This window comes from Oncorhynchus clarkii, chromosome 12 (assembly GCF_045791955.1).
Source record: "Oncorhynchus clarkii lewisi isolate Uvic-CL-2024 chromosome 12, UVic_Ocla_1.0, whole genome shotgun sequence".
NCBI classification, from domain to species: domain Eukaryota; kingdom Metazoa; phylum Chordata; class Actinopteri; order Salmoniformes; family Salmonidae; genus Oncorhynchus; species Oncorhynchus clarkii.
In genome coordinates, this window is record NC_092158.1 from 58,022,759 (window position 1) to 58,050,737 (window position 27,979).

The window sequence follows — 27,979 nt, forward strand, 5'->3', positions numbered from 1 at the left end:
CATGTCATTGTTTTAGGTGGAATCTAATGTTGAATGATACATTTGTTATCTGTTTGGACATACATCTTTGTTCTACTTGTACTCTATCCGCTCTGGCTTGCTGATAACATTTGATCTGACGAGACTCCCGATACGATTTGACTCCTGTACTCCGTTAAACTTCCAATGCCAAACTGAAATAATTTGACACAGTAATTTTATAGGCAATAGTGGTTCCCAATCAGACAATTACTATAAAACAAATCTGTTTTCCTCAGTTAAATGTTTGGTGAATGCACGCCGTTACGATGTCCTCCTTTGAATACTGTGTCTACCATGACATGTTTAACTGGTTTATCACATTAATTTCAGTTGACATAATTTGGCACTGGTTATGTACTGTTAGTGTAGCAGGTTCTCCCCTTCGTGTCTCCATATAGTTCAAAATCCCCATATGCTGTGTATTTGTATGCCCTTCGGCTTAATACAGTCCATTCCTAAAGTATTCAGACCCCTTGACTTTCCCCACATTTTGTTACATTACAGCCTTATTCTGAAATGTATTACATTTTAGTTTTTTTCTCATCAGTCTACACACAGTACCCCATAATGACAAAGCAAAAACAGGTTTTTAGATTTTTTTTTGCACATTTATTACAAATAAAAAAAACGAAATATTACACTTAAGTAAGTATTCAAACCCTTCACCCAGTACTTTGTTGAAGCACCTTTGCCAGCAATTACAGCATTCTTGGGTATGACGCTACAAGCTTGGCACACCTGTATTTGGGGAGTTTCTCCCATTCTTCTTTGCTGATCCTCTCAAGCTCTGTCAGGTTGGATGGGGAGTATCGCTGCACAGCTATTTTTAGGTCCCTCTAGAGATATTCGAACTCCATAAAGGCCTTATTGGTGGAGTTTTCTAGTGATGGTTGTCCTTCTGGAAGGCTCTCCCATCTCCGCCGAGGAACTATAGAGCTCTGTCAGAGTGATCATCGGTTTCTTGGTCACCTCCCTGACCAAGGCCCCTCTCCACCAAATTGCTCAGTTTGGCCAGGTTTCCAGCTCTAAGAAGAGTCTTGGTGGTTCCAAACGTCTTTCATTTCAGAATGATGGAGGCCACTGTGTTCTTGTGGACCTTCAATGCTGCAGACAATTTGTGGTACACTTCTGCAGATTTGTGCCTCGACACAATCCTGTCTCGGAGCTCTACGGCCAATTCCTTCGACCTAATGGCTTGGTTTTTGCTCTGACATGCACTGTCAACTGTGGGACCTTATATAGACAGGTGTGTGCCTTTCCAAATCATGTCTAATCAATTGAGTTTACCACAGTTTGACTCCAATCAAAAAGAAACATCTCAAAGATGATCAATGGAAACAGGATGCACCTGAGCTCAATTTCGAGTCTCATAGCAAAGAGTCTGAATACTTATGTAAAAAATGTTTTTATTTTTAATACATTTGCTAAAATGTCTAAAAAACTGTTTTTGCTATGTCATGGGGTATTGTGTGTAGATTGATAAGGATTTGTATTTATTTAATCCATTTTAGAATGAGGCTGTAATGTAACAAAATGTGGGAAAAAATAAAGGGATCTGAATACATTCTGAATGCACTGTACCAGACACTTTGTGGAAAGGTGAAGAAAAACAATTAGCTAGTGGTGGACTATGGTGTTACTTAGTTAGAGCCGACTGCCTGCTTTTTGTCTTACATATTAGCGTTGCTGGCTCACAAGTAATTAGCTAGCTAGCTAACTTTAGTAAGTAGATTCCACTCAACTCAAGGTATAGTATAGCTATTTAATTTATTTCCCAATTACTTCACTTATGTATCAAGTCCCAAATCGTTTGGCGCTTTCTGTTCAAGTCAGCCATTAAGCTAATCAGAAGCGCATCTGTTTGACGTCATGCATCCAAGAATACTCAACCAATAACACGCCAACAAGGCCAAGCATTTGTTAGTTAGTCCCTCAGGCCCTCCAAGGTAAGGCCAGATTTCCCTTAATCATATCACAATCAACATTTACCAGTAGAATGTGGACACAAATATAATATTTTTTGGTATTCAAATTGTTTGAAATATGTTTTAGAAACATGTAAATTAAGTGATCATTCATTAAATATGCGCACATTTGAACATCACACAAATACATGTTTCTAGACACTGGATGAAGTCAGCCTAAATATTTTGGCTTCATTTTGTTAAGGCACTCTGGGACCGGACCTGTCCTGAGCAGATTGAGGATTAACACTTTTTTCATCTTTCTATCTGTAAAATACTAACGACATTTTTCCCCAACATGTTTTATCTAGAAAAACATATAAACAACATATCAACATTTTCCCTCTGGGCAAGTCTTGAGAATATATCTAAGGATAACCACACACAATTTTGTGAATGTAGATGCTTTTGAAGCTGAAAAAAATATGTTGGCATGTGGGAAGAGTCTGACTTTCAGAAAATTAAGTTAAAGACAAGTAGACAGAATTGTTATTACCAAATGCCTATTTAAAGCCCATCGCTATCTCTGTAAACTAAGTTACTAAATATAGTCCAGTTTGTAACACTCTCTATGAAATGAGTGAGCTTTATGTCCATTTAAATGTGGTTAAAATTCATGAACATTTTGATGATGGTAGTATGATAAACAAAAGAAAATATACATTTAGGCCTACATTAAGTTTTTACATTTGTATGTTTACTTTTTGAAAGAACTACAATTAAGGGAAAGGGAAATACCAAAAATGTATAATGCCTCGCCATGAGCAAACATTATGGATATACTGACAAGATACGTCTCTCCTTCCTAACAATGGGAGTTGTTGTCCACAAAGCGGCAAGGCAGGTTGTCCTCCCGCCTATCCTTTCTTTGGATTGGTGGATACATCTCATTATTGTACTTTTTTGAATATTCGATGACGGTTGTTGATGTCAACCACCAGTATTCAATGGTGAGAGATGTTGGCCTAAACATCAGCTCCACAGTATCTTCCACAAAGCTGTGAAAGATCTGAGAGACAAGGCAAGAATGGCCTTTCTACGCACTCAAAAATAACATAAAATTCAACATACCAATTAGGATCTGGCTAAAAGAATACTTGAATCAGTTATAGAACCCATTGCCCTTTATATAAATATCCCAATAACCCAGGGCAGTGATTGGGGACAGGGTGCTGTCTTTCGGATGGGACGTTAAATGGGTGTCCTGACTCTCTGAGGTCATTAAAGATCCCATGGCACTTATCGTAAGAGTAGGGGTGTTACATTTCTGGCTACATTTCCAAGCTGTCCCTCATGCCATCACGGTCACCTAATCATCCCCAGCTTACAATTGGTTTATTCATCCCCATCCTCTCCCCTGTAACTATTCCCCAGGTCGTTGCTGTAAATGAGAACGTGTTCTCAGTCAACTTAACTGGTAAAATAACGGTAAAAAAAATAGTTGTGAGTTCTAGGGTCCGCTCACCAACCAAGAATTCACAAAAAGGGACAAACACCAAATTGAGACTCTCTATTGAATTCTGCAAAAATATCCTGTGTACAAAGTAAAACACCAAATAACACATGCAGAACAGAATTAGGCCGATACCCGCTAATTCTGAAAATCCAGAAAAGAGCTGTTAAATTCTACAACCACTTGAAATGAAGCAATTCCCAAAACTACCATAACAAAGCCATCACCTACAGAGAGATTACCCTGGAGAAGAGTCCCCTAAGCAAGCTGGTCCTGGGGCTCTATTCATAAACACAAACAGATCCCGCAGAGACAGCAAAAAGTTTAGACCCAACCAAATCACAAGAAAACAAAGAGAACACAATTGGAAAGAATTGGCAAAAAAAAGAGCTAACTAGAATGCTATTTGGCCCTAAACAGTGAGTACACAGTGGCAGAATACCTGACCACAGTGACTGACCCAAAAGTAAGGAAAGCTTTGACTATCTACAGTCTCAGGCCGCCGTAGGCAGACCTGGCTCTCAAGAAAAGTCAGGCTATGTGCACACTGTCCACAAAATTAGGTGGAAACTGAGATGTACTTCCTAATTTCCTGCCAAATGTATGACCATATTAGAGACACATATTTCCCTCAGATTACACAATCCCAAAAATAATTTGAAAAGAAATCCAATTTCAATAAACTCCCATTTATATTGTGTGAAATACCACAGTAGCAAGATTTGTGACCTGTTGCCACAAGGGAAACCAGTGAAGAACAAACACCATTGTAAATACAACCCATATTTATGTTTAACTTTTGTACTTTAACTATTTGCACATCGTTACAACACGGTATACAGTCATAATATGACTTTTGAAATGTCTCTCTTCCTTTAGCACTTTGTGTGTGTAATGTTTAACGTTTATTTTACTTCTGCGTATTATTGTATTTCACTTCCTTTGGCAATGAAAACATGTTTCCCATGCCAATAAATCCCTTTGAATTGAATTGAATTATGTTATGCTACTAGCCTCATGCCAGACATGAATATGCATATAGCCATCTCGAGACAACTCCGATATAAAGTGTGGGCGAAACAACGAAAAAACGCCACCTGCTGGAGGAGAAAGATTTTTCCGCCGAGTTGGGCATCTCTTCCTTTTCCTCTCTGTCATAAGTGACCAATCTAAAGTTTCTAGACACGCCTCTAAGCCCGCCCACCTGAAAAACCAATCGAGAAAAAAAGAGACATTTAAACCCAAAGGTGCCAAGATATTGAAGGCAGCGCCATCTCGCGCGCAATGAGGCTAATGTTGGCCCCCATTATCATTGCACATAGTCACCGCTAGAGGGTTCAATGACGTCAAACTAATGCGACGGAATTTACCAAATGTGTCGAAAAGGTAAACAGCTGTTCAGCTCGGAAGTATGCGTCCATAAAAACGTATCTTCTGTTTAATTTCCCTTTGGACACGCTTTGAGAATAAGCTTGAAGGTTTATTTTGTATAGCGTGTTTCTATAGACCATGCCCCACGAACCCGATATTTAAGCCGGGATCTCCTTTTTCCCGTTTTGACAAGGCTGGGATGCTGCTACCTAGAAAGTGAAATGCATCGGTACCAATAGAAGTGCAAAGGAAACATATTCCTATATACCAGGCGAAGTCTCAATGTATTAACCAACGTAGACAGCTTCATAATCATGTATTTATATGTAAATTGGCTAAACAAAATCAAAAGTTCCTGCAATAGCCAACTCTAGCATATTAATCCCCCCCAAAAGAACTTTCCTGAACCAACACTTCCACTCTCCCCCCCCACCTTCGAGCTCTCATGTTCATTATAATTACTTTGAGGAAAAGTGTACTTACTATGCCTTTGATATGTGGTTGTCCCACCTAGCTATCGTAAGATGAATGGACTAACTTTAAGTCGCTCTGGATAAGAGCGTCGGCTAAATGACTAAAACGTAAAAATGTAGCACAGCACAGGTGAGATTGCAAGTGTGCAACTGCATCACGCAAATTATGGCATTCCTGCACTTGCAGGAATACGCAATTTAGGGCAATGCTGCATATGCAAGAACGCCTCCCCCTGAGCATCTTCATGCTTGTGACACTTTTTATTGTGGGGCAAAAGGGAAATAATAATTTAGTTTTCCGTTTTCACACCTGCCTCCTTGCTAGGTAGTGGGAGTGACACCGATAGACAACGTCCTTCGCTCCCACCTGCTGAACACCCTACCCTCACTGTAGTTAACAGAACTGCGGGAAAACAGTGCCCGGCAAGCGGGGCCGAAGGACACTGTCTATTAGTCGCCCCCTCCTCCCTTTAGCACAGCAGCCGGGACGTTTGGACGACACCATGTGCTAGCTTGCAAGTTAAATTAAAAAATCTAGGACATGATGTTGTTCCCGCCTTCCAAATGCTGTGTGCCGGAGAAAACCGTGCCTGACAGGCGGGGGCGAGGGACACTGTCTACCAGTGATACTGGGTTAACTAGCTAGCTTGCTAGTTAGTACACTGTGTCGCTTGCACCTGCTGTGTACCGAACTAGCTGGCTAAGCTAGCACACAGTGTCCTTCGCACCCTCTTGCCGAACACCTGCCGTCGTTATCAGAACAGTAAATAGGGATAAATGACACTGTCTACCGAGGTCTAGCTAGCTAGCTACAGTTGTCGGTCCGGCCCCTTCTTCTTTGGGGTTTCTCAGCGGCTGGCACCCAACGTTATTGTGCATTAACGCCACCAACTATACTGGAGCGCTCCCGCCTGTCCTAGCTGCAAATTGCCCAATAGAAGTATAAAGAGGTGTTCCTGCAGATGCAGGAATGCGCACATACAGGAACTCCCCGAATTGAAGACTGCAATTGCACCCTTCTCAATGTTCATAGCTAAACGTGTGCAAAGCATAAATAAAATCGCTTTCCAGACGCAGGTCTTTGATTGGATATTTTGCCTATTTATTAACAGTAAAGATCAAATCATAGCAAGGATGTAATTACCGTAGACTCACATAATAGTTCCAAATTGTATGTTCTCCATACTTTTTCCTAATAAATCAGACTATGATACCAATTATTGGTATACCGTTTGAAACAAAGCACTGCAAAAACTTGTAAAGTTCCCTTACAAGGCAGAAAGTTTAATACAATTACATTTGAACTTAGTCTACCGGTTGTCTGTGCAGTTGGTCATTCAGTGGGTTACAATTTGAGACAAAATATCCACAGGGAAATATTATTTACCTGCTAGCTAGGACACTGGCACACAGTGTCCCTGCCTGCCGAGCACTGCTTTCCCACAGTTATTTTAAAGTTACAGCGAGGGTAATCACTGCCAGGTAGTGCCACATGAGAGTTGGGTTGGCTACGCTAGCTACACTGCATGACCAAAAGTATGTGGACACCTGCTTGCTGAACATCTCATTCCAAAATGGAGTTGGTCCCCCTTTTGCTACTGTAACAGCCTGCATTCTTCAGGGAATGCTTTCCACTAGATGTTGGAACATTGTTGCTTCCATTCAGCTATGAACATTAGTGAGGTTGGGCACTGATGTTGGGCGATTAGGCCTGGCTCGGAGTCTGAGTTCCAATTCATTCCAAAGGTGTTCGATGAGGTTCAGGTCAGGGCTCTGTGCAGGCCAGTCAAGTTCTTCCACACCGATCTCGACAAACCATTTCTGTATGGACCTCACTTTGTGCACAGGGGCATTGTCATGGTGAAACAGAAGGGCCTTCCACAAACTGTTTCCACAAAGTTGGAAGCACAGAATTGTATGTTGAAGAGTTAAGATTTCCCTTCACTGGAACTAATGCGCTTATTTATTTACATTTTTTATTTAGCCTTTATTTAACCTGGCAAGTCAGTTAAGAACAAATTCTTATTTACAATGACGGCTTAGGAACAGTGGGTTAACTACCTTGTTCAGGGGCAGAACGACAGGTTTTTACCTTGTCAGCTCGGGGATTTGATATAGCAACCTTTCGGTTACTGTGCCAGCACTCTAACCATTAGGCTACCTGTCACTTAGCCCTAACCATGAAAAACAGCCATAGACCATTATTCCTCTTCACTCAACTTTACAGTTGGCACTATGCATTGGGGCAGATAGCATTCTCCTGGCATCCGCCAATTGGACTGCCAGATGGTGAAGTGTGATTCATCATTCCAGATAATGCGTTTCCACCCAGATCCCTCAGTACTTGTATGGCATCGGATGACAGGGCATCGTCACAGTCACACAGCCCCGCCGACTGGCAGCTATCTCCCAGGCATCGAGGGTGGCAGAGGAGAAGAGAGCTCAACTGGGGAAGCTGGTAAATAAAAACAACCTTTTACATTACAATCAGTGATCAAACTGTATGGTGAAAAAGACAGACATATTTTGAACACGCATCAAATAGCAAGGATGTGGTGCTCATACTTTCCCTCGCAGCCTAGATCATCATCAATGGTCGAGTGGCAGCAGCATGGCTGATACCATTACCAAACACTCAAGATGGGCCTAACAGGAAATCCAATCATGCCCTTCAGGTTGGCTACACGGTGCGATTTGAGGATGTCACCTCCTCAGAGACAAAGCTAAAGTTCATGACAGATGGTAAGCTCCTGCGGGAGGTCATATTTTATTTTTTATTTTACCTTTATTTAACTAGGCAAGTCAGTTAAGAACAAATTCTTATTTTCAATGACGGCCTAGGAACAGTGGGTTAACTGCCTGTTCAGGGGCAGAACGACAGATTTGTACCTTGTCAGCTCTGGGATTTGAACTTGCATATGAGACCCCTTAAGCCCCAGATCGAGGGAGATTATCAGTGGTCTTGTATGTCTTCCATTTCCTAATAATTGCTCCCATAGTTGATTTCTTCAAACCAAGCTGCTTACCTATTGCAGATTCAGTCTTCCCAGCCTGGTGCAGGTCTACAATTTTGTTTCTGGTGTCATTTGACAGCTCTTTGGTCTTGGCCATAGTGGAGTTTGGAGTGTGACTGTTTGAGGTTGTGGACAGGTGTCTTTTATACTGATAACAAGTTCAAACAGGTGCCATTAATACAGGGAAGGACAGAGGAGCCTCTTAAAGAAGAAGTTACAGGTCTGTGAGAGCCAGAAATCTTGCACGTTTGTAGGTGACTTATTTTCCACCATAATTTGCAAATAAATTCATTAAAAATCCTACAATGTGATTTTCTGGATTTTTTTCTCATTTTGTCTGTCATAGTTGAAGTGTACCTATGATGAAAATTACAGGCCTCTCTCATCTTTTTAGGTGGGAGAACTTGCACAATTGATGGCTGACTAAATACTTTTTTGCCCCACTGTAAGTGTGCTATGGCTGGCCTGGCTGCTGGGGTGCTTTAGCTGAAGAGAAATAAATGTCTCATGTAGAAAGAGTTGATTCAGTTTAAGATGGCCCAGACACCTGGCCTGGTTAAACCAGACTGAACGCTGCACTCACTAGTTCAGTCAGGCTACTAACCAGGCTACTACTATCACTACTCAACCTTATAACTTACATTAATCATACCTTTCTGGAAACACAAGTTGGAGACATGATTCCAAATCACCATATGATGCCAGACAGGGTGGGGTTGTGATGTGTCCATTCTAAACAGGAAGCCCCTACATCATATGACATCCTGGTGGCCATGACGGGGCAGGAGGAGATAGAGGCGCTGGCCCGTACCTGCCGTGACATCGCCAAGAACCTCCCTGACGGCTGTGGTCCCATGACAGCCACCCCCCTGTACGCCTCTCTGTCCCCTGCTCAGCAGCTCAGGCTCTTCCAGCCCGCACCTAAGGTAGGATACACCTACACCACCCTCAATGTCTTGCAGTCATCTACAGTGCCTTCAGAAAGTATTCACACCCCTTGACTTTTTCCACATTTTGTTGTGTTACTGCCTGAATTTAAAATTGATTAAATTGCAATGTGTCACTGGCCTACACACAATACTCCATAATGTCAAAGTGGAATTATGTTTTTAGAGAATTTGACAAATTCATTAAAAATGAAAAGCTGAAATGTCAATAAGTATTCAACCGCTTTGTCATGGAAAACCTAAATAAGTTCAGGAGTAAAATTGTTATTAACAAGTCACATAATAATTGCATGGACTCACTCTATGTGCAATACTAGTGTTTAACATGATTTTTTTAATGACTACCTCGTCTCTGTACCCCACACATACAATTATCTGTAAAGTCACTGAGTCGAGCAGTCAATTTCAAACACAGATTCAACCACAAATATCACAGAGGATTTTCAATGCCTCGCAAAGGGGAAAATGTTACATTGATTTAATACATTTTGAATTCAGGCTGTAACAAAATGTGGAATAAGTCAAGGGGTATGAATACTTTCTGAAGGCACTGTATAATGTGATACATGGTCTCTGCAAGCAACTATATTGTTTTGCCAGGGTTGTAGGAAGGTCATTCTCTCAACCAACATCGCTGAGATGTCGATCACCATCTCAGGGATCAAATACATAATTGATACAGGCATGGTGAAAGCAAAACACTTCAACCCAGGTGAGATTCCTCACTGACTGTACACAATGCCTTTTAAACTCTGTTTCTCTACTTGCGAGTCACTCAGGTCTGTGGCATAGTGTGAATAAATAAATGAATGAACTCGAATTACGAAATGAAATTGTATATTTTCTAAATAAATATGATAAAACAAAAATAGGCTTTAAAAATCAAAGATTAACATATATAATAAAGTCTACAGACTTATTTTCATTGTGTTCCTCATTATTTGTAATGTGTTTCTGTCTGCCCCCCAGAGAGTGGTCTGGAGGTGTTAGCAGTACAGTGGGTATCTAAAGCCCAGGCGTGGCAGAGGGCGGGCAGGGCTGGCAGAGAGGACTCAGGGTCTGTCTACCGCCTCTACACCGAGGACGAGTTTGACAACCTCATCCCTATGACCGTGCCTGAGATAGAGGTGGGTAGGACCATGATGGCTTAGATTAGGAGCCGAAGCAAATCTAGTTGCTGTCACTGTTCACCTGTTAAAAGAGAACAGGGTAATTTTCAGTAGGCATGAAATGGTGAGGTACCTTAACATGTCCAATAAGAAACGCTCGTTTTCATTCTCCACCGTAAAAGTTTTTGCTACGGTGTGCCCTAATGAACACGACCCAGTTCTTGCTGCAGCATAAGTTGATGCATCTCTAGGTCATTATGAGTGAGTGTTCTGCTCCTCTGTTCTCTCCTCTGCAGGTGTAACTATTCCTGTCCTGTGTTCTCCCCTGTAGGTGTAACCTGGCCAGTGTCATGCTGCAGCTTCTGGCTCTGGGGATTCCTGACGTGATGAACTTTGACTTCATGTCTAAGCCTTCTCCTGGTAAGCAGTCTGTCATCCAGTCCCAGGTCTGCTGTGTGTTCACTGAGATGCTAACGTCTTCAGAAGTGTTATTATGTCAATTCACTGATATGTAGACTCAGATAGGAGTTAGTTGTACTACTGTAATTACGTTTACATTTTAGTCATTTAGCAGACTCTCTTATCCAGAGAAACTTACATTTAGTTATTGCATTCATGTTGTCAACGTGTTTGGTCAGAGTTGGTTGTAATCACGTAATGTTAATATGACTGTTCAGAGGCGATGCGTACGGCGGTGGAGCAGCTGGATCTACTAGGGGCTGTAGAGAAGAAAGATGAGCAGGTCACCCTCACTCCTCTGGGCAAGAGGATTTGCCAGCTTCCCCCTGGAGCCACGCTATGCCAAGGTAAGACACAGACACACAGGAAAGTTTTTTTTATTGGAGGTTGTTTGTATTGATCCCCATGACCAACAATAAATACTGTATTAACACATTATCCCTCGCTGTATCTCTCTCTTGTGTGTCTACATCTACAGACGATCCTGCTGTCGCCAGACTTCCAGTGTTCCGAGGAGGTGCTGACCATCGTTTCTCTGCTGTCGGTGGACACGGTGGTCTACAACCCCCCTGTACGCCGAGAGGAGTGTCTTGCCGCACGCAAGAAGTTCACCACCAGTGTGGGAGATCACTTGACACCGCTCTAGATCTACAGAACCTTCATGAAAGTGAACGCCAACAAGGTCAGTGGATAACTCGAGGAAGAAGAAGCCTGTGGGGGAGACTATACAAAATGCACTTCAGCTATGATCAGCTGTATACAGTACCTCTGGACATACAGTGCATTCGGAAAGTATTCAGACCCCTTGACTTTTTCCACATTTTGTTACATTACAGCCATATTCTGATATTGATTAAAATATTTTTTTTACACATCAATCTACACACAATACCCCATAATGACAAAGAAAAAACGAGTTTAGACATTTTTGCAAATGTATAAAATAAAATAAACTATCACATTTACATAAGTATTCAGACCCGTTACTCAGTACTTTGTTGAAGCACCTTTGGCAGCGATTATAGCCTTGAGTCTTCTTGGGTATGACGCTACAAGCTTGGCACACCTGTATTTGAGGAGTTTCTCCCATTCTTCTCTGCAGATTCTCTCAAGCTCTGTCAGGTTGGATGGGGAGTGTCGCTGCACAGCTATTTTTAGGTCTCTCCATAGCTGTTCGGTCAGGTTTAAGTCCGGGCTGTGGCTGGGCCACTCAAGGACATTCAGAGACTTGTCCCAAAGCCACTACTACATTGTCTTGGCTGTGTGCTTAGGGTCATTGTCCTGTTGGAAGGTGAACCTTCGGCCCAGTCCGAGGTCCTAAGCGCTCTGAAGCAGGTTTTCATCAAGGATCTCTCTATACTCCATTCATCTTTGCCTCGATCCCGACTGGTCTCCTAGTTCCTGCCACTGAAAAACATTCCCACAGCATGATGCTACCACCACCATCCTTCACCGTAGGGATTGTGCCAGGTTTCCTCCAGACATGACACTTGGCATTCAGGCCAAATAGTTAAGTCTTGGTTTCATCAGACCAGAGAATCTTGTTTCTAATGGTCTGAGAGACTTTTGGTGCCTTTTAGCAAACTCCAAGCTGGCTGTCATGTGCCTTTTACTGAGGAGTGGCTTCCGTCTGGCCACTCTACCATAAAGGCCTTATTGGTGGAATGCTAGAGAGATGGTTGTCCTTCTGGAATGTTCTCCCATCTCCACAGAAGAACTCTGGAGCTCTGTCAGAGTGACCATTGAGTTCTTGGTCACCTACCGGACCAAGGCCCTTCTCACCCGATTGCTCAGTTTGGCCGGGGCGGCCAGCTCTAGGAAGAGTCTTGGTTGTTCCAAACTTCTTTCATTTAATCTTGCAATGCTGCAGACATTTTTTTGGTACCCTTCCCCAGATCTGTGCCTCAACCCAATCCTGTCTCGGAGCTCTACAGACAATTCCTTCAACATCATGGCTTGGTTTGACATGCACTGTCAATTGTGGGACCTTATATAGACAGGTGTGTGCCTTTCCAAATCATGTCCAATCATTTGAATTTTCCACAGGTGACTCCAATCAAGTTGTAGAAACGTCTCAAGGATGTTCAATGGAAACCGGATGCACCTGAGCTTAATTTTGAGTCTCATAGCAAAGGGTCTGAATACTTATGTAAATAAGGTATTTCAGTTTTTTATTTGTAATATATTGGCAAAAATCTGGTTTCACTTTGTCATTATGGGGTATTGTGTGTAGATTGATGAGGAACATCTTAATTTAATTGTTTAAAAATTTTGAAAAAGAGAAGGGGTCTGAATACTTTCCGAATGCACCGTGTAGAGTTAAATTCCCAGGCTAAAATGCTGTTTCAATAGAGGTTCTCTATTGAGCATTGTTTTTAGCCCAGAAGTAGTCTTAATCTGTGTCTGGGAAACTGTCCCCTGTGTTCTTTGTGCAGTGTTATCATTTATATATAGTGTAGATTCAGTACAGGCTCTGATGTGTGTCCCGTGTTGTAGGAGTGGTGTCGGGAGAACTTTGTCAACAGCAGGAACATGACCATGGTTGGAGAGGTCCGTGCACAGCTACGAGATATCTGCCTCAAGGTACCGAAACAAATCCATCACACCACAAGTAACCAGTTCTCTCAAAATTGCTCTTCATCAGCAAAAAAGGGGAATTTGCACACTGAAATGTATGCTTCCAAATGTGTTTGCGGCATTGTTTCAACTTTTAAGGTCTTCTTATTTTCTTGATGAACTAATACATGGATATCTTTCACCTGAACAAATCCATTGCATATACACAAATGATCTAGCTCTTTTCACACATAATGTCCATCTCCTTCTCCCCTCTGTTCCTGCTGAGCATGAAGCTGGAGTCGTGTGGGTCGGACACGGGGAGCGTGCATCGCTGCCTGGCCCACGGTCTGTTTGTAAACGCTGCAGAGTTGCAGCCAGACGGCAGCTACATGGCCCTGGACACCCCCCAGCCTGTAGCCATCCACACCTCCTCTGTCCTCTTCCAGGCCAAGCCTGCCTACGTGGTCTTCAATGAGCCCCTGCACACCTCTAAGTGCTACATGAGGGACCTGTGTCTGGTGGATGCTGATTGGCTGGTGGAGGTCGCACCCAAGTACTTCCACCGGAAGCTCCGCCCCACCAAGAGCTAGCCTCTGATTAGACAGAACTCTGGAGTGACAAGAGACACAGCAGATCCTAACCTTCTTGACCAGTGACACACCTAACCCCCGCTCACCCCCAACCCCGTGACAATACTGGATGGAAGCATGATGGAAAGAAGATTGACATTCTACTCTTTCCTGTTTGCTGAATCGCTAGTTTTTGTTTACACAAAGATTCACAGCATAGAAAGACTCTTCAGCACTCCTTGTGTGCCAGTCCAAGGCAGAACATTTAACATTTGGACAGGTCTGAAAGAGAGAGGGGTCTGGGTTCTTCTTAGTGATTTCTTCTACCTCTTCATGGACAAGCAGAATGTTTTATTAGAGTTGACATCTGCTGAACGACAAAGAGCTAGATTCCTCTGGCCTATAGGCGAGTGCGCAACTATGGGGCAAAACAGACAGAGTTGGCTTAGATTGCTGACAAACTATATTTAGTCTCCAATGTTTATTTAAAACATAAATACATTTGCACAATGAGCACTTGTTGTCTCTCAAATACATTGTTACAGTCATTGGTTAGCTAGCTTGTGAATTTGATGCACATGTGACATCAGTCAAGAACAAGATAAAACTAGCCCCATACGATTTCCCACATGGCAGCTTATTGTCATCCAGATTCACAACACATGGCTTTCTGCCCCATTGAAGCATGCACATTGTTTTTGTGATGTCAGCTAACCCATCTATGACTGAAGTTACAAACTAAAGTTCCTGCTACTGTAGTTACAAGCTGACATTTTTTCTTCATTTGTTTTCTCTCTTCCAGCTATTGCCTAATCATTGCCTGTTGCCACATATTTGCTACACAACCAGAAATTAGGTCTCATCATGATTGAGTTCAAACACTCATTCTAAATATTTGCCTGTTTTTTTAGCAGCATAGATTAACTCACAGAAGTAGGTGGTTATTCCTGGTTATTCCTTCAAACCTAAATTTTTAACATCTTACTTATATTAAATGTTCATATTTAAATATTGGCGCCTGGTCTAACTTATTGGCTGTTTGTCACTTGCTTAAAAAACGGGACATACAGGTAACTGACAAAATAAAGGAAACACTTGAGTAAATGAGGGATAGTAAGTATATTGAAAGAAGGTGCTTCCACACAGAAGTAGTTCCTGAGTTAATTAAGAGACCTTGCTATCTGGAATCCTTGGGACGTCCTTATCCCATTGAAATTGAAAATGGTTTAGGGTACGGGCATCCCAAGGATTTTGGATATCACGAACTCTTAATTAAGCAATTGTATAGAAATGCCCAGTTGCCCATTATTTTGGTACCATGGCTAAAAGAAGGGATTTCAGTGACTTTGAAAGAGGGGTCTTAAAGGAGCATAGGGGGTTTAAAGGGTGGGTTGGTAGGTGCGCGTGTGTCTCATTCACCAGATCTCAACCCAATTGAACACTTATGGGAGATTCTGGAGCGGCGCCTGAGACAGCCACCATCAACAAAACACCAAATTATGTAATTCCTCATGGAAGAATGGTGTCGTATCCCTCCAGCCGAGTTCCAGAGACTTGTAGAATCTATGCCAAGGCACATTGGAGCTGTTCTGACAGCTCGTGGCAACACCCTATTAAGACACTGTTGGTGTTTCCTTTATTTTGGCAGTTACCTGTATATACCATAAATGCCATACCATGTAACATGTACATATTTTCTTTTGACATATTGAAATAATTAGATATTATATCACAGTATTTAATTAAACATATGGTAAGCAGCTGTTGCTTTTGCATAGAGGAGCCACTTTGGCATAGGTTGACTTTTTTGTCTTCATTGAGTTTTGTCACAATTACATCAACTGTCATGGAAATCGGTGTTATTACTGACAAAGAAAATGGCTCTGTCAATAGTCCTAAAAATAATACCAAGACATCTGTCCACATCAGTGGGGGTGGGTGGTCATAGTGTGTTTGTGTGTGTGGCTGGGTTAATATGGTATGGTATCTGTCAGTTGAGGTGGTGAAGAAGGAGTGAATTGAATGTCTTTCATTCGCAAATGCCTGCTGTTTCAACTACAGTCACTTTTTCTTACCTGATGCATGCTTTGCTGCTGCAGTAATGTACATTAACTGGCAGCTCCAAAGGAAGCTGCACTGATCTCTGATTAAATGGACTTCAAAGCTTGTTGTGAGGTTGGTCACTTCATTTAGCCAATTAATGTGCATCTAAGATATGTGATTGCTGAAGATTTCATATGGAGAATTTGATAATCTGCTGATAAATAATTTCCCCAATCAAGAATGGTTGTTCAATGAGTGTGATAGGTTTATTGGATAACCAATGGCAATATATATTATTGAAAAGTCATTGTTTGCAGAATATTTGCATTTAGAGGCAGTGTTTTTCATTGGATGATGAACAACCTGACCTGTGTTGAAAGTCAGAATATTATTATAAAACATGACAGGGTGACTTTATACGACATACGCTGGTTATATCCACTAGTATTTCTAATAAAAACCTTTTCCTCGATTATTTTTGTTTTATTTGCAATAATGTTTGTCTTTTCAACTGCATGATTAAGTGAAGACACAGTATGACGGTACAGTATCTTCTAATGTTCTGTCTTATGTTTTCCACCTGAGGTGGCAGGCATCCTAGTGGTTAAGAGCTTTGGCTGTATGCTTGGGGTCATTGCTTGGGTTGACAGGTAGACTAGTACTTAGAGCGTTGGACTAATGACCGTAAAGGTTGCAAGATCAAATCCTTGAGCTGACAAGGTAAAAATATGTTGTTCTGCCCAAGAAACAAGGCAGTTAACCCACTGTTTCTAGGCTGTCATTGAACGTAAGAATTTGTTCTTAACTGACTTGCCTAGTTAAATAAAGGTTTTAAAAAACCATAATAATAATTATCCATTTGGAATGTAAATCTTATCCCCAGTCTAAGATCGTTTGCACTTGGAAGCAGGTTCTCATCAAGGATATGCCTGTATTTGTCTCCATTCATTGTTATGACACTGCCTAGAGCTGGCCCTCTGACCAAACTGAGCAACCAGGCAAGAATGACCTTGGTCAGGGAGGTGACCAAGAACCCAATGACCATACTGAAAGAACTACAGAGTTCCTTGGCTGAGATGGGAGAACTTGCCAGAAGGACAACAGTCTCTAGAGCACTTCACCAATCTGGGCTTTATGGGAGAGTAGCCAGACCGAAGCCCCTCCTGAGAAAAATGCACAATACTGTGAAGCATTGTGGTGGCAGCATCATGCTATGGGGATGCTTTTCAGTGGCAGTGACTGGGTGACTGGTAAGAATAGAGGGAACAATGATTAGAGCCAAATACAGGCAAATCCTTGATGAGAACCTGCTTCCGAGTGCAAACGACCTTAGACTGGGGATAAGATTTACGTTCCAACAGGACAATGATTGCCAAAACAACACTAGAATGGCTTCAGAACAAGAATGTGAAAGTCCTTGAGTGGCCCAACCAAAGCCCAGACTTGAATCCCATTGAAAATCTGTGAAACAGGGCCTCCTGAATGTCACAGTGGTCTAAGGCACTGCATCGTAGTGCTAGAGGTGTCACCAAAGACCCGGGTTCGATCCCAGGCTGTATCACAACCGATCGGGAGTCCCATAGGACGGCTCACAATTGGCCCAGCGTCATACTGGTTAGGGGAGGGTTTGGCCGGGGGGGCTTTACTTGGCTCGTCATGCTCTTCTGGCAGGCTAACCTCATCGTCAGTTGAATGGTGTTTCCTCTGACACAGTGTTAAGAAGTGCGGTTTGGCAGGTCATGTTTCAGAGGATGCATGACTTGACCTTCGCCTCCCGAGCCCATTGGGGAGTTGCAGCGATGAGACAAGATTGAAATATAAAATCAATAATACTTTCTGTGGAAAGACTTGAAGGTTTCGGTTCACCGCTGTTCCCCATCTAATTTAACAGAGCTTGAGAAAATCTGCAAGGAAGAATGGGAGAAAATCCCCAAATCTTCATGTGCAAAGCTGATACAGGCATAGATATATAGATATGGCGATTACTCAAAGCTTAGATCACTGCCATAGGTGATAGGCTTCTACAGTATTGACTCAGGGGTGTGAATACTTATGTGGTTAATTTTCAATAAATGTACAAAAATGGACCCCAAAAATATTTTCACTTTGTAGTTATGGTGTATTGTGTAGATGGGTGTGGAGAAACAATTAATTTAATCCATATTGAAATCAGGCTGTTGGGATACGTCAGTTGGGAAGGAATACTTTCTGAAGCTGCGATATGTACTTTTTTTTGTACGAACTGACCAAATTCACAGTTATAGATCTGACATTCTCATTGAAAGCAAGTCTAAGAAGCGGAAGATCTGTTCTATGAGCGCTATGTCTATGCTTCTCGTTGTTAAGTTTAATTTTTTTGCATCTTTTACTTTTGGTATTGTACACCGGCTTCAAACAACTGAAAATACAATATTTTTGGTTATGGAAAAAATATTTCACAGTGGTTTAGTTGGTACAATGATTCTCTTGCTTGTTTTGTCACATAAACTCAAATTAGGAGAACTATTAGAATTGTAGCTACCAGGAAATGGTGGAGCGATTTCTGCATAGTACATCTTTAATATCAAAGATTATGGATATATTGACAAGATACATGTCTCTCCGTCCTAACAATGGGCAAAGCGGAAAGATGGGCTGTCTAGCTCCCGCCTTTACATTCTTTGGATTGGTGGATACATGTCATTATTTTAATCCTATTTTAAATATTTGATGAGGGTTGTTGACGTCAATTGCCTGTATTCAATGGAGAGAGATGCTATGCTACTAGCCTCATGCTATTAATATGCATAGCCATCTCGAGACATTGACAAATACGCTGATTCGGTGAGCGAGTTTAATAGCAAGTGCGTCAGTGATGCCATACCCACAGCAACTATTAAAACATTCCCAAACCAGAAACCATGGATTGATGGCAGCATTCGCGCGAAACTGAAAGCACGAACCACTGCTTTTAACCAGGGCAGGGTGACCGGAAACATGACCGAATACAAACAGTTTAGCTATTCCCTCCGCAAGGCAATCAAACAAGCTAAGCGTCAGTATAGAGACAAAGTAGAGTCGCAATTCAACGGCTCAGACGCAAGAGATATGTGGCAGGGTCTATATTTAATCACGGATTACAAAAAGAAAACCAGCCCTGTCGCAGACCAGGATGTCTTGCTCCCAGACAGACTAAACAACTTCTTTGCTCGCTTTGAGGACAATACAGTGCCACTGACATGGCCCACTACCAAAACCCAAAACCTGTGGACTCTCCTTCACTGCAGCCGATGTGAGTAAAACATTTAAACGTGTTAACCCTCGCAAGGCTGCAGGCCCAGACGGCATCTCCAGCCGCGTCCTCAGAGCATGCGCAGACCAGCTGGCTGATGTGTTTACGGACATATTCAATCAATCCTTATCCCAGTCTGCTGTTCCTACATGCTTCAAGAGGGCCACCATTGTTCCTGTTCCAAAGAAAGCTAAGGTAACTGAGCTAAATGACCACCACCCCGTAGCACTCATGTCCGTCATCATGAAGTGCTTTGAGAGACTAGTCAAGGACCATATCACCTCCACCCTACCTGACACCCTAGACCCACTCCAATTTGCTTACCGCCCCAATAGATGACGCAATCGCAACCACACTGCACACTGCCCTAACCCATCTGGACAAGAGGAATACCTATGTGAGAATGTTGTTCATCGACTACAGCTCAGCATTTAACACCATAGTACCCTCCAAACTCATCATCAAGCTTGAAACCCTGGGTCTCGATCCTGCCCTGTGCAACTGGGTACTGGACTTCCTGACGGGCCGCCCCCAGGTGGTGAGGGTAGGTAACAACATCTCCACCCCGCTTTCTTGGGAACAGGAACAATGGTGGCCCTCTTGAAGCATGTGGGAACAGCAGACTGGGATAGGGATTGATTGAATATGTCCGTAAACACACCAGCCAGCTGGTCTGCGCATGCTCTGAGGACGCGGCTGGGGATGCCGTCTGGGCCTGCAGCCTTGCGAGGGTTAACACGTTTAAATGTTTTACTCACCTCGGCTGCAGTGAAGGAGAGGCCGCATGTTTTGGTTGCAGGCCGTGTCAGTGGCACTGTATTGTCCTCAAAGCGGGCAAAAAAGTTATTTAGTCTGCCTGGGAGCAAGACATCCTGGTCCGTGACGGGGCTGGTTTTCTTTTTGTAATCCGTGATTGACTGTAGACCCTGCCACATACCTCTTGTGTCTGAGCCGTTGAATTGAGATTCTACTTTGTCTCTATACTGACCCTTAGCTTGTTTGATTGCCTTGCGGAGGGAATAGCTACACTGTTTGTATTCGGTCATGTTTCCGGTCACCTTGCGCTGATTAAAAGCAGTGGTTTGCTTCAGTTTCACGCGAATGCTGCCATCAATCCACGGTTTCTGGTTTGGGAATGTTTTAATCGTTGCTATGGGAACAACATCTTCAACGCTGCCCTCAACGTTCTAATGAACTCGCTCACCGAATCAGCGTATTCGTCAATGTTGTTGTCTGACGCAATACGAAACATATCCCAGTCCATGTGATGGAAGCAGTCTTGGAGTGTGGAATCAGATTGGTCGGACCAGCATTGAACAGACCACCAAGGGTGCGTTCTGAGACCTCTCCTGTACTCCCTGTTCACCCACGACTGCGTGGCCATGCACACCTCAACTCAATCATCAAGTTTGCAGACAGTGTTAGGCTTGATTACCAACAACAACGAGACGGCCTACAGGGAGGAGGTGAGGGCCCTCGGAGTGGGGTGCAGGAAGATAACCTCACACTCATTGTCAACAAAACAAAGGAGATGATCGTGGACTTCAGGAAACAGCAGAGGGAGCACCCCCCTATCCACATCGACGGGACAGTAGTGGAGAGGGTAGTACGTTTTAAGTTCCTCAGCGTACACATCACGGACAAACATCCAGAAGGCGAGGTCAGTACAGGTGCATCAAAGCAGGGACCGAGAGACTGAAAAACAGCTTCTATCTCAAAGCCATCAGACTGTTAAACAGCCACCACTAACATTGAGTGGCTGCTGCCAACATACTGACTCAACTCCGGTCACTTTAATAATGGAAAAATTGATGTAAAAATGTATCACAAGCCACTTTAAACAATGCCACTTAATATAATGTTTACATACCCTACATTACTCATCTCATATGTATATACTGTACCCTATACCATCTACTGCATCTTGCCATCTTTATGTAATACATGTTTCACTAGCCACTTTAAATAATGCCACTTTTATGTTTACATACCCTACATTACTCATCTCATATGTATATACTGTACTCAATACCATCTACTGCATCTTGCCTATGCCGTTCTGTACCATCACTCATTCATATATTTGTATGTACATATTCTTCATCCCTTTACACTTGTGTGTATAAGGTAGTTGTTGTGGAATTGTTAGGTTAGATTACTCGTTGGTTATTACTGCATTGTCTCGCATTAACATCTGCTAACCATGTGTATGTGACAAATACAATTTGATTTGATTTATTTGGATCAGTCTAAAACTTTATGCATACACTGCTTTCATCTAGTGGCCCAAATCTAAATTGCGCCTACACTCCTAAGTGATATAACGGCCTTTCTCTCATTTCAAAGATGACGAAGGAAAAAAAAATAGAAAACGCATGTTTTTTGTTTGTATTATATTTTACCAGATCTAATGTGTTATATTCTCATACATTATTTTCACATTTCCACAAACTTCTGTGTTTCCATTCAAATGGTATCAAGAATATACATATCCTTGCTTCAGGTCCTGAGCTACAGGCAGTTAGATTTGGGCATGACGGCGAAAATTGAAAAAAAGGGTCCAATATTTAAGATATTTTAATACCTATTATTTCCCCCCAAAAGATTACAAAAAACGTTGCAAAACCTCAGTGGGCTGGACCTTGGGACCACTTCCGGTTCAAAGTTTGAGGAGGTCAGGGTGTCCTTCCCACGTGTTTTCTCAGGCAGTAATCTGTCTGTAACGTCAGTAGTGGGTAACTGATACTCTGGGTTTATTTTACTATTATATTTTCTTATTTAGTCAAATTTACCAATCTATAACCATGCTAAAGTCTCTTTCCCGAACGGTGAGTACTGCAGTTCGAATTTCTACAACCACAATGTTTTCGGCCCGAAGTCTCCAGCCACTTACGAGATCGACATTATGTTCTCCAAACTCCGGAACCATACGGCCTTTCAGCCGGTCTCTCTGGATGATGAGCCATAACGGGGCCGAATCGGTATACAGACCAAAACTCTTCAGTTCAAAAGGATTTACTCCTGTGTCCTGTGGATGTGGATCACTACACACAGAAGGTAATAACTAGCTGGATTAACTATCTACTGTTGTGTGAGTACGCTAGCTAACGTTAGCTATCTAGCTGCTAGCTAAATATGACATTCCTTAAAAACACGCCACTTCTATACGGCTATATTTACGCAGCAGGTCGGGATAATTAGGTTAAGGTTGGAAATTAAGGTTAGGGTTAGTGGAAAGGCTCTCCTAACCTGCTAAATAGGGTTCAACTTGGACTTGTTGAATATAATTACTAGTTACCTGTATGTAAAGCAATGGAGGAATCGCTGCGACCAGGATGCAAAACATGGACATAATTTATTTAACCGTTGTCATGTAGCTGACAGGTTGGACGAAATTGGCAACAAATGTCACCAATGCGTTTCACCCACGGTTTGGAACATTCGTCTGTGTACATCTATCCGTAGCTAGTCATATTCATAGCTAGTTTGTTTATCAGTTAAGACCGCTTGTTCTAGAGCAGTGCGGAAGGCTAAGCTCAGTAACTATTGAAAGTGATGTTAACTGGCTGGTTATCCTTGATGTCATCTACATCTGGACCCGTGTGTAATTCAATGCACATGTGACCATGGGAATGGAACATTGGTGGGTGCAAATGTATAGGGGTTGGTCATAATCTTTGGGACATTGTGTATATACAGTTTTAACCTGTATTTAACTAGGCAAGTCTTTTAAGAACAAATTCTTATTTGCAATGACTGCCTATCCCAGCCAAATCCTCCCCTAACCTGGACGACAGTGGGCAAATTGTGCGCCGCCCTATGGGACTTCCGATCACGGCCGGTTGTGATACAGCCTGTGATTGAACCAGGGTCTGTAGTCACGCCTCTAGCACTGCGATGCTATATATATAGCAGTTTCACATCCGTTACACTAGCATGTAGCTAATACTGACTTATCTTCTGTTCTAAGATCCTATATAATTGCTCGGTTTCAGGAGACAAAGCCTTTGGAAATTTCCTTTCGGATGAAATCAAAGAAGAGAAGAAGATCCAGAAAAGCAGTACTCTTCCCAAGATGTCTGGAGGGTGGGAGCTACAGCAGAACGGCACAGAAGCCAAACTCATTAGGACAATTTCTGGAGAAAAGTAAGTCCATCTCGATATTAGTTTATCCCTGCCTGCTACACCAAGTAGATTAGTAAATGACCGGTACTGATACAATCCCTGCAGACATTTTATTTGACTAATAATTAACCTAGATGTTGTATTAATAAATCCATAACTGCACAAAATGAACCCAGTTAACCTCTTCATCCTACCCCCTCCTTTTTTGAAAATTCTGTTAAAAATCGCGCAACTTTTCAGCGTCCTGCTACTCATGCCAGGAATATAGTATATGCATATGATTAGTATGTGTGGATAGAAAACACTCTGAAGTTTATAAAACTGGTTAAATCACGGCTGTGACTATAACAGAGCGTGTGTTTCATTGAAAAACGCAAGAAAAACTGCTCTCTGAAAGCAAAAAATAATTTCCATAAGTCACTTCCACCAGTTGTTAAAGGAGAACAGAATTTAATGGGAATTTGCCTGCACCGTCTACAAATTCCGCACGATGGCGCCATTGTACTAATTTTCAATCGAATTAATTGTTGGAAAATCCATCTGTCTGACCCCAAGTTTTCCAGTCTTCACCCGGAAGCAGTTTAGGGAGAGATCAGATTGCATTGTTTTTGAAGTGAGGACCTATTGAAGAGACATCGCCCTGTAATCATTTAGATAGATTATAAACGTTTACTAATACCTAAAGTTGGATTACAAAAGGATTTCGAAGTGTTTTGTGAAAGTTTATCGTCGACTTTTTTAATTTTAAAAAATTACGCAGCGTTTAAAAACGATGAATTTTTCTGAATGACACAACTTCTATACAAAGCTATTTTGGGTATATATGGACCGATTTAAACGAAAAAAAGACCCAATAGTGATGTTTATGGGGCATATAGGAGTGCCAAGAAAGAAGCTCGTCTAAGGTAATGAATGTTTTATATTTTATTTCTGCGTTTTGGGTAGCGCCGTCTATCGCAAAATCTGTTGTTTACGTGTCGAGCTGGCATTTTGGGAGGTGCATGCTATCAGATAATAGCTTCTGATGCTTTCGCCGAAAAGCATTTTAAAAATCTGACTTGCTGGCTAGGTTCACAACGAGTGTAGCTTTAATTTAATACCCTGCTTGTGAATTTTGATCAAGGTTTGAGTTTTAACGAGTACATTTAGCATTTAGCGTAGCGCATTTGCATTTCCAGGTGCCTACTTGGGACATATGCGTCTCAAGTAGGGGCAAGAAGTTTTAACATTATTTGAAAGTAATTTGAACTACATTTTCTATAAGCGACTCTACATTGTCTGACCCCTCGTCCTTTTACTTAGAGTGACCGTCACATTCAACGTCAACAACAGTATTCCCCCTAAGTTTGAAGAGGAGGCTGAACAAGCACAGGGACAGAAGTCTGCAGAGAATGAGGTAAACCTCTTTGTACTGTATTTTCCGAAATGGACACACACTGCACTGAATGTGTTGCACTGTTACATTGTTTAGGTTTTGAACCATGTGTATTTTGTTTCCTTAAAGCCAGATATTGTGTCTTCACCCAACTTCGTTGTCGAGGTGACAAAACAGGCGGCAAAACATTCCTTGGTGTTTGACTGCCATTATCCTGAAGATGAGGTAAGTTATCCTACAAGTAAATCATCATTGGCTTCATGTATAGTCCAGACTAAGTTGAAACAAAATACATCTTTATCAACATAATTGGGAAGCATGCCCCCTCAGTTGCTAATCACCTAAGGCTTTATTGCTTTGTTTCTTACCACATTTAATTAATAAGCAATATATCTGACAATCTTAGGCTAAATACATTTTCCAGGCAATCCATGGTGAAGGGGAAGAGGAGAGTGATATTTTTGCCATCCGTGAGGTCAGCTTCCAGCCTGAGGGAGATGTAGAGTGGAAGGAGACCGCCTACACACTCAACACAGACTCTCTGGACTGGGTAAGTACTGTATCTTGGACCATCTGTCTGCAAATTAAATATCATTACAAATACTTCTAAGTGTCAATGATAACTTGACTGCCAACAATATTCAATATTGTTCTTAATGCAGCTTTGGTAGAATTGTGACACACTTTTTAGAAAGCAACATGAGTTATAACCAGGAATTATGAGGTGTATTACTCTCCAGACACTGCAAACCTACTCCCACGACAGTTAAGGTGGCTGGCTTATTTAACCTTTATTTAACTAGACATGTCAGTTAAAACCTCTTTGGGCTGAGATCCCACTAACGGGATCGATATGACAACAGCCAGTGAAAGTGCAGGGCCATTTTAAAGATATACTTCTTGTTAATCCCACCACAGTGTCCGATTTCAAAAAGGCTTTACAGCGAAAGCAAACCAAACGATTATGCTAGGTCAGAGCCAAGTCACAGAAAAACAGACATTTTTCCAGCCAAAGAGAGGAGTCACAAAAAGCATAAATAGAGAAATGAATCACTAACCTTTGATGATCTTCATCAGATGACACTCATAGGACTTCATGTTACACAATACATGTATGTTTTGTTCGATAAAGTTAATATTTATATTTTAAAAAATCTGTTTACATTGACGCTCAGTAGTTCCAAAACATCCGGTGATTTTGCAGACTGCAGATGTGGCTCACGTCAATTTACAGAAATACTCACAATAAACATTGATAAAAGATACAACTATTATGCACGGAATTATAGATACATTTCTCCTTAATGCAACCGCTGTGTCAGATTTTTTTTTAAACTTTACGGAAAAAGCACACCATGCTATAATCTGAGTACGGCGCTCAGGGACCAAAACAACCCAAACATATATCCGCCATGTTGTGTAGTCAACAGAAGTCAGAAATAGCATTATAAATATATACTTTGATGATCTTCATCAAAATGCACTCCCAGGAATCCCAGTTCCACAATAAATGTTTGTTTTGTTCGATGATGTTCATAATTATTCCAAATACCTCCTTTTTGTTCACGCGTTTAGCCCAGTATAGAATCAATCTTTAGGATGTTTTTAACATAAATCTTCAATATTCCAACCGGAGAATTCCTTTGTCTGCAGAAATGCAATGGAACTCAAGCTAACTCTCACGTGAACGCGCGTGTCCAGCTCGTGGCTCTCTGGCAGACCTCTGACTCATTCCCCACTCATTCGCCCCCACTTCACAGTAGAAGCATCAAACAAGGTTCTAAAGACTGTTGACATCTAGTGGAAGCCTTGTGAAGTGCAAGTTGATCCCATAGACACTGTGTATTCGATAGGCCAAGAGTTGAAAAACTACAAACCTCAGATTTCCTACTTCCTGGTTGGATTTTTTCTCAGGTGCCTGCCATATGAGTTTTGTTATACTCACAGACATCATTCAAACAGTTTTAGAAACTTCAGAGTGTTTTCTATCCAAATATACTAATAATATGCATATATCAACTGGGCCTGAGTAGCAGACAGTTTACTCTGGGCACCTTATTCATCCAAGCTATTCAATACTGCCCCCAGCCCAAAGAAGTTAAGAATCAATTCTTATTTACAATGACTGCCTAACCTGGGTGACGCTGGGCCAAATGGGCGCTGTCCTATGGGACTCCCAATCACGGTCGGTTGTGATAGAGCCTGGAATCGAACCAGGGTCTGTAGTGACGCCTCTAGCACTGAGATGCAATGCCTTAGACCGCTGCACATGGTTACGGTTTAATTTTGAAGTTCTCACTGGCCGTTCCTTTGTGGTTTACCTCAGGCCCTGTATGACCACCTCATGGACTTCCTGGCTGACCGGGGGGTTGACAACACGTTTGCTGATGAACTGATTGAGCTGAGCACTGCCATGGAGCATCACGAATACATCAAGTTCCTGGAGGACCTCAGTGGCTTTGTCAAATGCAATTAATGTTTGGAATGAATAGATTCAACAAGCTGTGTATAAATAAATTCACAAACCAAACTAATTTCAGTAAGACACCATCCCCCTCTACATTGAAAATGTGAACAAATGGAAAGTATTTAAATTTGAGGGAAAGTATAGGCACTGATTGAAGTCATTGCCCAGTTTGGACATGTCAGTTATCATTTAGACTGTTGTATGAGTTTCTGCCGCTTTGAACAGTAATTTAATATTGAACTACTGCTTTGCTACAAATTTATCAGCGTTGCAAATGCTTCTGTATTTTACTGTGTCTCAAAATAAGGTTAATGTATGAAGGCTGTCATTGTCATTTGTCAACATTTTGGAAGCATGTCAGTCACCACACAAGTCACTGTATGACAAAATAATATGTTTCACAAATGAGTGGTTCAGCATGATTTTATTTCAAATAGTATCCAAGCATGGTCAACTAACATTTTATAAAAGGTGTAATGAAGATCCAGTCAGTGTCATTGAAAATAAGAATGTGTTCTTAACTGACTTGCCTAGTTAAATAAAGGTAAAAAAAAACAATCAGCCATGAGCATAGAACAGAAAAAAGTTGCTTACTTAAAATGATCGTGAGGAATATCTGGCCAGGACAACAAAATGCCCAACTATACTGAACAAAAATATAAATGTAATGTGTTGGTTTCATGAGCTGAAATGAAAGATCCCAGAAATTTTCCATATGCACAAAATGTTTATTCCGCTCAGATTTTATGCACAAATGTA

The 27,979-nt window shown here is 41.8% G+C and overlaps 1 protein-coding gene and 1 pseudogene across 2 annotated transcripts; both read left to right on the top strand.

Moving 5' to 3' along the window:
* Positions 1-8,830: 8,830 nt before the first annotated feature.
* Positions 8,831-14,155, top strand: LOC139422488 (ATP-dependent RNA helicase DHX33-like; annotated as a pseudogene).
* Positions 14,156-21,914: 7,759 nt separating this feature from the next.
* On the top strand, positions 21,915-27,625 carry LOC139420871 (complement component 1 Q subcomponent-binding protein, mitochondrial-like). 2 transcript variants are annotated; one of them, XM_071171245.1, is made up of 6 exons: positions 21,915-22,310; positions 23,249-23,399; positions 24,681-24,774; positions 24,883-24,978; positions 25,160-25,303; positions 27,080-27,625. In XM_071171245.1, exons 1-6 carry the CDS (start codon positions 22,058-22,060, stop codon positions 27,227-27,229), a joined length of 888 nt encoding a protein of 295 aa, XP_071027346.1. In that variant the 5' UTR covers positions 21,915-22,057; the 3' UTR covers positions 27,230-27,625. The 2 variants fall into 2 exon arrangements, with proteins under 2 accessions (XP_071027346.1, XP_071027347.1); XM_071171246.1 differs by having other exon boundaries at positions 25,178-25,303; positions 27,080-27,540.
* Positions 27,626-27,979: the final 354 nt, after the last annotated feature.

What these genes read in the sequence shown, in the direction of transcription:
- LOC139420871 (XM_071171245.1), top strand. Translation starts at nt 22,058, where the DNA reads ATGCTAAAGTCTCTTTCCCGAACGGTGAGTACTGCAGTTCGAATTTCT. An exon ending in AGAAGTCTGCAGAGAATGAG is followed by an intron (nt 24,775 to 24,882) that starts GTAAACCTCTTT and finishes GTTTCCTTAAAG; the next exon opens with CCAGATATTGTGTCTTCACC. An exon ending in GCCATTATCCTGAAGATGAG is followed by an intron (nt 24,979 to 25,159) that starts GTAAGTTATCCT and finishes TGACAATCTTAG; the next exon opens with GCTAAATACATTTTCCAGGC.